At 40.9% G+C, this 11,429-nt stretch overlaps 1 protein-coding gene across 3 annotated transcripts in view; it reads left to right on the forward strand.

The window, feature by feature from the left end:
- SPRTN (SprT-like N-terminal domain) overlaps positions 1-11,429 on the forward strand; it is a 32,385-nt gene that overhangs the window by 18,625 nt on the left and 2,331 nt on the right. For all 3 annotated transcript variants that reach the window (XM_058430552.1, XM_032137619.2, XM_058430553.1), the window contains exons 3-4: positions 6,669-6,797; positions 10,164-10,431. In XM_058430552.1, the coding sequence (XP_058286535.1) occupies positions 6,669-6,797; positions 10,164-10,431 (397 nt within the window). The remainder of the gene's footprint in view (positions 1-6,668; positions 6,798-10,163; positions 10,432-11,429) is intronic.

Consider the following 11,429-nt stretch of genomic DNA (forward strand, 5'->3'; position numbering starts at 1 on the left):
GGTGCGGTGGCTCACGCCCATAATCCCAGCACTTTGGGAAGCTGAGCCAGGTGGATCACTTGAGGCCAGGAGTTCGAGACCAGCCTGACCAACATGGTGAAACCCCGTCTCTACTAAAAATACAAAAATTAGCTGGGTGTGGTGACACACACCTGTAGTCCCAGCTACTCAGGAGGCAGACACACAAGAATCGCATGAACTCAGGAGGCGGAGGTTACAGTGAGCCGAGATCACACCACGGCACTACAGCCTGGGGTGACAGAGCAAGACCCTGTCTCACTACAGCCTCAACCTCCCGGGCCCAAGCAATCCTCCCACCTCAGCCTCCCAAAGTGCTGGGATTACAGGTGTCAGCCACGATGCCCAGCCTCATACTTGCAGAATGTTAACACAACCTTCTTAGTAACCCAATGAATAAGCAGAAAAAAAAATACACATTTTAAAAAGTTGAACAGCATGATTAACCAAATCAGCCTCACAAGGAGCCCTAACTGGAAGAGTTGCTTAATGAATATGTATTGGGTAAATGATTACATAAACACATGAGAAAAAAATGTTTTTAAGTAGTGGGTGAGAAGAGAATGGGGAATGTATAATGGTATCAAGTGAGCGTTTCCTGTTGGCGGAAACTTACAAAATGACATTTTCGTCAATGACGGGCCCCATATATAACAGTGGTCCCATAAGATTGTAAGACCATGTTTTTATTTATTTATTTTTATTTTTTGTTTTTTGAGATGGAGTTTTGCTCTTGTTGCCCAGACTGGAGTACAATGACATGATCTGGGCTCACTGCAGCCTCTGCCTCCCTGGTTCAAGGGATCCTCCTACCTCAGCCTCCCAAGTAGCTGCAGTTAAAGGTGTGCGCCACCACACCCAGCTAATTTTTGTATTTTTAGTAGAGGCGGGGTTTCACCATGTTGGCCAGGCTGTTCTCAAACTCCTGACCCCAGGTGATCCTTCTGCCTCAGCCTCCCAAAGTGAATGAGATTACAAGTATGAGCCACCGCGCCCAGCCAAGACCATATTTTTATTTTATTTTATTTTATTTTATTTTTTTTGAGACGGAGTCTCGCTCTGTTGCCCAGGCTGGAGTGCAGTGGCGCATCTCCACTCACTGCAAGCTCTGCCTCCTGGGTTCAGGCCATTCTCCCGCGTCAGCCTCCCGCATAGCTGGGACTACAGGCGCCCACCACCACGTGCCAGGCCAATTTTTTGTATTTTTTTAGTAGAGACGGGGTTTCTTCGTGTTAGCCAGGATGGTCTCGATCTCCTGACCTCGTGATCCGCCCGCCTTGGCCTCCCAAAGTGCTGGGATTACAGGCGTGAGCCACCATGCCTGGCCAAGACCATATTTTTATTGTACCTTTTTTCTTCTTTATATTTAGTTGCACAAATATTTACCATTGTGTTGCACTTGCCTACGGCATTCAGTACAGTAACATCCTGTACAGGTTTGTTGCCTAGGAGCAGCAGGCTATACTCTCTAGTCTAGGTACATATACTCTATAGCCTAGGTGTGCGTGTGTGTATATATATAGCATAGGCTATACCATCTAGGTTTGTGTAAGTATATATACTCTATAGCCTAGGTGTGCGTGTGTGTATATATATATATATATAGCACAGGCTATGCCATGTAGCTTTGTGTAAGTACACTCTTAAGATGTTTGCACAATGACAAAATTGCCTAACAATGGATTTTTCAGAACATATCACTGTCAAGTGAGGCACGACTGTAGTTAACTAAATCATAGTGAAGGGGGTTCAGAAAAGGAACAGACTTTGTCTGGTTGAGGAGGTCAAGAAAAGCTTTATAACTGTACGTTTTGTTACTACCATCACCACTCCTACTGCTCACTATTGAGCACCTATTGTGTGTCAGACTTTGGACTAAACGTAGTCTTTACCACAGCCATGCAAAATGAGGATATCCCATTTTAGGGATGAGGAGCCATTTGGAACCTGTCCCAGGTCTCATGCATATGATCATGGGTTTAGGTTCCAGTTTCCCTGACTCTAAGGCTCTTGTTCTGTCCCCTTTACCATTCAACTCATCACTCCTGCTGATTAAAACATGCAGAGGTGAGCATTAAAGGACGAATTGTACCTTTGACAAGCAGAGATAGGAAAGGAGGCTACTCTTGGCAGAAAGAGTGGGAATAATGTGAACAAAAGTGAGTTCAGACAACTGGGGGCATATTTAGGACTAGAGGTAGTTCATTTTGACCGGATAGAACAGTCATGGAAAACAGAGGTATTTTGGGACTGTGTTGTATAGATCCTTGAATTAAGACTAAATGTGGAAAAAGATATAAAAAAATGTTCAGTACCATTTTCAAGATGTTTTTAATGTTTAATTAAATTGAACCAAAAATCAGGAACCTAAATTTGTTTCTCCTTTATGAGAATAGTTCTTTTTTTTTTTTTTTTTTTTTTTTTAGACGGAGTCTCGCTCTGTCACCCAGGCTGGAGTGCAGTGGCACAATCTCGGCTCACTGCAAGCTCCGCCTCCTGGGTTCACGCCATTCTGCCTCAGCCTCTCCGAGTAGCTGGGACTACAGGCGCCCGCCACCACGCCCGGCTAATTTTTTATATTTTTAGTAGAGATGGGGTTTCACCGTGGTCTCGATCTCCTGACCTCGTGATCTGCCCGCCTCGGCCTCCCAAAGTGCTAGGATTACAAGCGTGAGCCACCGCGCCCGTCCGAGAATAGTTCTTTATCATTACTCTGATTTAGAATGTTGAGAAACATTTGCAGTACCTTTCTTGAATTTGAGTCTTCTTCGTTGAGTGGCATTTACTTGAAAAATAAAGTTCTGGCTGAGTACAGTGGCTCATGCATGTAATCAGATAGACAGATTGCTTGAGCCCAGGAGCTGACCTGTCTGGGTAAGATGGTGAGACCTTGTCTGTACAAAAAATTGAAAAAAATTAGCCAGGTGTGGTGGTATGTGCCTGTAATCCCAGCTGCTCAGGAGGCTGAGATAGAGGGATCACTTGATGCCAGGAATTTGAGGCTGCAGTGAAATATAATCGTGCCACTGCACTCCAGTCTGGGTGAAAAAGTGAGACCCCGTCTCTGAGAAATAATAAGATAAATAAATAAAGTTCCTTTTAAGAGATACAGTTGATAATTTTTAGAGGGATATATGAATGACCAAGTTAAAATGTTTGATTCTCTCATTTTTCTGTTCAGCATAATTTTATAAGACTAAAATTCATTAATGACAATCTAGTTCTTCTGATGGAAATTCTTTTTTTAAAAAATTATGGAGGATCATGAAAAAGGTATGTCTTTGAAGATCTTTATGATTTTTGCTTAAAAAAATTATATTTTTTAGAGCAAAAACCCCAGCAATCTTTTTTTTTTTTTTTTTTTTTTTTTTTTTTTTTTTTTTTTTTTGAGACGGAGTCTCGCTCTGTCGCCCAGGCTTGAGTGCAGTGGCGCGATCTCGGCTCACTGCAAGCTCCGCCTCCCAGGTTCACGCCATTCTCCTGCCTCAGCTTCTCCAAGTAGCTGGGACTACAGGCGCCCGCCACCACGCCCGGCTCATTTTTTGTATTTTTAGTAGAGACGGGGTTTCACCATGGTCTCGATCTCCTGACCTCGTGATCCGCCCGCCTCGGCCTCCCAAAGTGCTGGGATTACAAGCGTGAGCCACCGCGCCCGGCCCAAACCCCAGCAATCTTAAATGCTTTTGTTAATTTTGCACAGAAACTTGTGCATCTTTGGTGTGGAATGAGCAGTAGGTATTAGTGTTTGTTTTAAAGTTTTCATGATTTCTGAATCAAAACCCAAAAACTGTAGAAAGCTATACACAAAGATGTCTTGTTCAATGTCCTCCTCTATCTTGAACTCCTTACTTGCTGTAGGAACTGTTAGTTTCTTTTTACTCTTTCATTTTTCTGTTTTGCAAATATTTCTATTCATTTTTATTCCTCCTCCCCACTACACAAAATTTTTCTTACACAAAATATTATGTACACTCTTCTGTACTTTGTCTTTTTCTTTTCTTTCTTTCTTTTTTGTTGTTGTTGTTGTTGCCCAGGCTGGAGTGCAATGGCATGATCTTGGCTCACTGCAACCTCTGCCTCCCAGGTTCAGGTGATTCTCCTGCCTCTGCCTCAGCCTCCTGAGTAGCTGGGATTACAGGCGCCTGCCACCATGCCTGGCTAATTTTTGTGTATTTAGTAGAGATGGGGTTTTACCATGTTGACCAGGCTGGTCTTGAACTCCTGACCTCGGGTGATCCGCCTGTCTTGGCCTCCCAAAGTGCGGGGATTACAGGCGTGAGCCACCGTGCCTGGCCCCCTGTCATTTTCATGAATATGCTGTATAGCTTTCTCCAAATCATTTCATATAGATCCTCTCATTCTTTTTTATGGCTGCATAGAATTCCATTATATGGATGTATAAAACACTGGAGTTATTTCTCATCTTTTGCTATTATAAGCAGTGTCACAGTGAATACACCTTGTACATATGACCTTGCATGCTAGTCTAGATATTGCTCTCTCAGAAGACAAATGCATTTGTAATTTTGTTAGATGCTACCAAATTTTCCATAGGAGAATTGCACTCCCACCAACAGTATATAGGAATGTTTATTTTCCCTTAGCTTTACTAATGGTGTCAAACTTTAGGAGTTTTACCAATCTTGATAAACAATCAATAACATCCTAGTGTAGTGTTGGGTTTTTATGGGTTTTTTTTTTTTTTTTTCGAGACAGGGTCTTGCTGGGTTGTCCAGGCTGAAGGTAATCATAGCTGACTGCAACCTTGAATTTGTGGCCTCAAGCGATCCTCCCATCTCCGCCTCCTGAGTAGCTAGGACTACAGATGCACAGCTAATTGTTTTATTTTTATTTTTATTTTTTTGTAGAGACAAGGTCTCACTATGTTGACCAGGCTGGTTTTGAACTCCTGGCCTCAAGCAATCCTCCCACCTCAGCCTCCCAAAGTGCTGGGATTACAGGCATGAGCCACCACGCCTGACCATCCTAGTGTAGTATTAATTCGCATTTCTCTTTTTATAAATAAAGTTGGGCATTTTTTCTTTTCTTTTTTTTTTTTTGAGACGGAGTCTTGCTCTGTCATCAAGCTGGAGTGCAGTGGTGCATTCTCGGCTCACTGCAACCTCTGCCTCCCAGATTCAAGCAATTCCCCTGCCTCAGCCTCCTGAGTATACTGCTCGGACTACAGGCGGGCACAACTATGCCCGGCTAATTTATTTATTTATTTTTTTGTATTTTAGTAGAGACAGGGTTTCACCATGTTGAGCAGGATGGTCTCAATCTCTTGACCTCGTGATCCGGAAGTTGGGCGTTTTTTCATTTGTTTGTGGGTCATTTATACTTCTGTGAACTCCATGGTCTTTGCCCATTTTGAAATTGGGTTGTCATTCCCTGTTGACATTAGGAGCTCCTTGTATATTAGGAATAGCCTGTGATAAGAGTTATACATACATTTTTCTGAGTTTATCTTTTTACTTGGTGTTTTTTTCCTATAGGAATTTAAATCTGGGTGCAGTGGCTGATGCCTATAATCCCAGCACTTTGGGAGGCTGAGGCGGGCAGATTGCTTGAGGTCAGGAGTTTAAGACCATCCTGGCCAATATGGCCAAACCCCATCTCTACTAAAATACAAAAGTTAGCCAGGCATGGTGGCACGTGCCTGTAATGCCAGCTACTCAGGAGGCTGAGGCACGAGAATCACGTGGACCCAGGAGGCAGAGGTTGCCGTGAGCAGAGATTGAGTCACTGTACTCCAGCCTGGGCGACAGAGTAAGATCCTGTCTCAAAAAAAAAAAAAAAAAAAAGAATTTTAAAGTTTTTATGTAGTTGAATTCATTGATTTTTATGGATTTTGATTTATAGTTTAAAAGGTCTTCCTAGAACAGGGAGTTCTTAACCTGTGATTTTCAGAGCTTCAGATGTTACGCAAATTTGAGTACCCCTTCTCTGAAATGCCTGGGACTAGAAGTGTCTTGGATTTCCAGTTTATTTGGATTTGGGAATATTTGTGTTATTCTTACAGGTGGAGCATCCCAAATCTGAAAATTCACAATGCTCCAGCGAGCATTTCCTTTTGAGTGTCATGTCATTGCTGAAAAGTTTCTGATTTTGGAGCATTTTGGTTTTCAGAGTTGGGACGCTCAACTCGTATGCAATGTTTTGTGAATGTGTGCTTATATAATTTTTATAGAATGAGGTGGGTTTTTTGTTGTTGTTGTTTTGTTTTTGTGAGACAGTGTCTCATTCTGTCACCCAGGCTGGAGTGCAGTGGCACAATCACAGCTGCAGTGGCAGCCTCAGCCTCCCCAGGCTCAGAGGATCCTCCCACCTCAGCCTCCTGAGTGTGGCTGGGATTACAGGCATGCACCACCACACCTGGCTAATTTTTGTATTTTTTTGTAGAGACAGGGTTTCGCCATGTTGCCCAGGTTGGTCTCGAACCCCTGGGCTCAAGCGATCCTCCCACCTTTGCCTCCCAAAGTGTTGGGATTACAGGTGTGAGCCACTGCACCCAGCCTAGAATGAGTTTTATCAGTTCTGAAGGAAGCCTGTGATACAGAAAAGGTAAGACTCCAGATAGAATAAGAAAATGTATATTTTCCAAAGTGTCATACAAACTCTAAAAATAATTTGATTATTTTATGTTCCAGACCCTCCTGCATGAAATGATACATGCCTATTTATTTGTCACTAATAATGACAAAGATCGAGAAGGGCATGGTCCAGAATTTTGTAAACATATGCATCGCATCAACAGCCTGACTGGAGCCAATATAACGGTATAGAAAGCCATATATATTTATGATATTTAGTAGTTGTTTATTCAATAACTCCTGAGATTTAATTAAAAGTAGAGAACTAGGTAGAAACAAATATCTCTGAGGATTTTCCACAGCGAACGAGAGGCCTAGAGAAGCGAATTGGCTTGTCTGGGACTACATGGTGGAATGGCAGCAGAGCCAGTGATATCCCTGAGGCCTCTGACCTCTTCTGAGTCAACATTTTACACATAGATAATTCAGGCCTGCAGTACCTCTCTTCTGGAATCATAATGATCTCTTAACTTTGTTTCCTTATTATTGTCTTCTTTAGTCCATCCTATATCCTGCTACCATTGCAGATGTCATTCCCTCATCAGAATTCTTCTTTGATTCATATATCTGTATGGCATTGTAGGAGATGGCAAAGCCTCAGGTTCAAAAAGCTGGAGGTGTCAGGCTGCTTGGATTCAAATCCTGGCTCCACCAATTATTAACTTTTCTATGCCTCATTTTTTACCCATGGCAAATGAGAGTAGTAACAATACCTATCTATTGGATCCTTGTGAGGAGAAAGGATTAAAGGAGAAAGCACATCAAAACACTTTAGCCCAATCTGACACTAATTAAATATTCATTTTATTGTATTCGTTTTATTAAATAACGTTGTTCCTTTTTTACTGCCTCCAACTCTGCTGCCTGTGTCCTGTTTCTTTAACTGCACTTTTGACCTCCCTGCCTTTCCTCAGGTGTAGCTTCCCTAAGGCGTGCCACTGCTCTGTTTTGTGTCCGAATGCTTTTCATCGTTCCAGTGGCATCTCATTTCTCCCTCTTTTGAATCCTCAGCAGATATTTAAGCTATTACAATTTTTTATGCTACTTTCATACTTTTGAACGCGGGGTAGGTCTTGCCCATCTTGATAATACATCTGTATAAGATGTATAATGTACTGAATTGAATATTAATAGGATAGATTAAATTATTTCTTATGTTTGGGTATTTCCTTCCTTTAAAAGGCAACAAAATCCAGTGTGATAGAAAATAAACAGTGCTCAACCGCCATGTTTTGTTTATTTATTTATTTAAGATAGGGTCTTGCTCTGTTGCCCAGGCTGGATGCAGTGGTGCATTCATAGCCCACTGCAGATTCAACCTCCTGGGCTTAAGTGATCCTCCCACCTCAGCCTCCTGAGTAGCTGGGGCTACAGATGTGTGCCACCATGTCAAGCTAATTAAAAAAAAAATTTTTTTTTTTTTTTTAGAGACAGGGTCTCACCATGTTGCCCAGGCTGGTCTTGAACTCATGGGTTCAAGTGATCCTCCCATCTCAGCCTTCCAAAGTGGTGGGATTATAGACATGAGCTACCATGCCTGGCCTCTCCATGTATTACTGTTTTCTAGCTATCAGTTTTAATTTTCTAAAGACCTCATTTCATTATTAGACACAGTTACTTCAACATTAGGAAAATGTCTTGCAGTTTTAAAAAAATCAGACATAAAATCCAGGTTAGCAGGAGAATTGTAGAGTTGCTTGTATAAAATACATTGTTTCTTAACCAGAACTTATACTTTAAGCAAAGCCCTTGTATACGTCCCATTGTTCAGTTGGAAGAGTATCTGTTCTTTTATCTTAGATATCTGTGTGTTTTTATTTAGGAGAGGTTGTAAGGAGTGAACACTCTTTGCTTTTACAGGTTACATCCTGTTATAAGGAACTCCGCAGGGTATCTACATTGTAGGAGTAATTTTATTTTAGTGACAACATTGTTAAAAGTCACATTCCGAAGCTTTAGGAGTTACAGGAATTGGAAGCAAAACAGATCCAGGCTGGGTGTGGTGGCTCACGCCTGTAATCCCAGCACTTTGGGAGGCCGAAGTGGGAGGATCACTTGAGCCCAGGAGTTTGAGATCAGGCTGGGCAATATAGTGAGACCTTGTTTCCACAAAAAAATTCAAAAATTAGCCAAGCGTGGTAGCTCACGCCTGTAGTCGCGGCTACTCGAGAGGCAGAGGTGGAAGGATCACTTGAGCCTGGGAGGCGGAGGTTGCAGTGAGCCCAGATCATCCCACCTCACTCCAGCCTGGGCAAACAGAGCAAGTCCATGTCACAAAACAAACAAAACAGATCCATTTGCCTGTCTTTTTTGGTAATGAATGAAGTGTTCTGAACATAATAGAGTGCGTGGTTTCCCATGCTGCTTTGCCTTAAAACCTATGTCCTTCAGTCCCTTCTGCATTTAATATAATGTGCATTCTTTGCATGCGTACCAAGTAGAGATTTTTTGCTTAGGATGCAGTGATAGTGAGTTTAAAACTATCTATAGAGTTATGGAAAGCTTAGCATTCTTTTCCACAAGGGGAATTTATTAGAAAGCTAAATGTCTTTGGTAAAACACCAAAATCTTACATATAGATGCTTCTCACTCTTACACAGAGAGTTCCACTGAGAAGGCAGAAGAATAAAGTGCCCATAGTCATTTAGGAGTCATTTCAAATGGTGCTCTATAGTCCTCAGTGCCACCATGCTGGGAGGGCTGACCCTCTTTTCAGTCAGATCTTTTCCCTTACCTGTTTTCTGCTTGGGTTCTAAATAGGATTTTTGTCTAGAGGGTGAAAAAGAAGGCATCCTACTTAAGGCCTGAAAAGCACACTTTAGATAATTTTATTTGACTCAATGAATGATGCTTTTCTGACTGAGCACCTTCTTGGTGCCAAAAGCACTATATTAGCCACTAGGGACACAAAAAATTAAAACATTCAGATCCTGGAGAACTTTTCAGTCTGGTAATAGAAATATTTATAAACAGATAAAATGGTACCTCATGAGGCTTATTACAGAGACATAAGCACAGAACTTGGAGAATGTGGAGAGCAAGCTTAGCAGAAGCTTCATTGGGTAAGATATTTGTGTTGTTAGGGTCAGGCATTTATAGGGAGTAGTTTAGTCCTTTAGAACCCTTTGCTATTGTTACTTATAGGGAAAACTTCAATTTAGCAGTGGGAATGATTCTTATTTTAGTATGGTATTACATAAAATCTTATCTTTATCCTAATTTTTCATCATTTACAAATTTGATTTCTGAAACTTCTAGTGTTCATGAAGATTTTCTGTGGTTTTGTTTTTAAAAGATTTTTTTGTCCCCTAATCCCACGTGCATCTATCTTTACACAGTTTATGAAGTATTAACTGCTGCTGTTTCCCCATTAAAATCAACTTTTGAACAGAAACTAAATATAGTTGCTTTCTCTCCCAAAATGGAACTTTTCAGAAAGCTCTGGGAAACAAAGTTTCAAAAATTAAAAAAAAAAAAAGACTGCTTATGTACATTGTTTTCTTGCAGTTGTTAACCTGCTTATTGAATACTAAAAATTCTCTCTCCACTCAGGTATACCATACTTTTCATGATGAGGTAGATGAGTATCGGCGACACTGGTGGCGCTGCAATGGGCCATGCCAGCACAGGCCACCGTATTACGGCTATGTCAAACGAGCTACTAACAGGGAACCCTCTGCTCATGACTATTGGTGGGCTGAGCACCAGAAAACCTGTGGAGGCACTTACATAAAAATCAAGGAACCAGAGAATTACTCAAAAAAAGGCAAAGGAAAGACAAAACTAGGAAAGCAACCAGTATCAGCCGCAGAGAATAAAGGTACCTTCGTGTATATTCTTCTGATTTTTATGTGACCGTAGCTACCATGTGAAGACAATACTGTCCTTCAGAGAAGTGGTATTAAGATAAACTTAAGGATCGTTTCTGGTGTAGAAGTCTTCAAGTGTAGACTTAAGGAAGAAATCCCATTGTCCATGAAATGATGGTGGGAAAATAGACTTTGCTCTGTACAGAAGTAAGTAAAAGTAGGAATAGTTTCCACTGATATTTTTATTTTTATTAACTTTTTTCAGTTTCTTTTTACGCAAAGAAACAAAACTCAATCTCTGATAATATTTGAGGTAAAGTTCCTTTCCCTATCTTGACTCACTGAGTTATTAGGAAACAGAAGGCAAAAAGATTGTCAAAATAAAAACAATAATTCAAGTAACAATGCCCGGAATATATGTCCTAACTACACCCCTTCCTATCAGTTGGATTCTATCCAAGTGACTTCTATTGATGTATGTACGTTCATTCAAAGAATGGGAAAAGGATATGACATATACTTGCCAGTACTTCATCTTCAAGATTTACCCTTTTCCTGTGAAGTTCAGAGTTACTGAAGATGCTTCTTCCCTTGGGAAGTTGTTGATTTGATGTGGTAGAACCCAAGAACATAGGTTATATTTCCCAAATCTTTAATTATTGAGTGAAGGAGCTATAGATGAATTGATACGGAAAGACCATATCTTCATTTTCGTGAGTAGAAGGAAAGATAAGAATGAGGCAGCAGATTTTCCCTCCTGGAATTACACATAAAGGACACTAAGCAATTTTCAAGGTAAATGTTGCCTTGTTACTGGTCTTTGGCATGATAAGATTCTTTCTTTAAATATGAGAGAATTTTTTTTATCCTTTATATTCTCTCAATATCAGAACTCCTGAATTCTGAAGATTGCCCTTCTCCCATTAATAGGATTGCATGGATGTAAGATAGAATAAAATATTATTTCTTCATTTTGAGAAAACTGTACATTAGTTTAATGTTACTGTAT

The sequence above is a fragment of the Hylobates moloch genome, unplaced genomic scaffold (genome assembly GCF_009828535.3).
Source record: "Hylobates moloch isolate HMO894 unplaced genomic scaffold, HMol_V3 SCAFFOLD_18, whole genome shotgun sequence".
Taxonomy (NCBI): Eukaryota; Metazoa; Chordata; class Mammalia; order Primates; family Hylobatidae; genus Hylobates; species Hylobates moloch.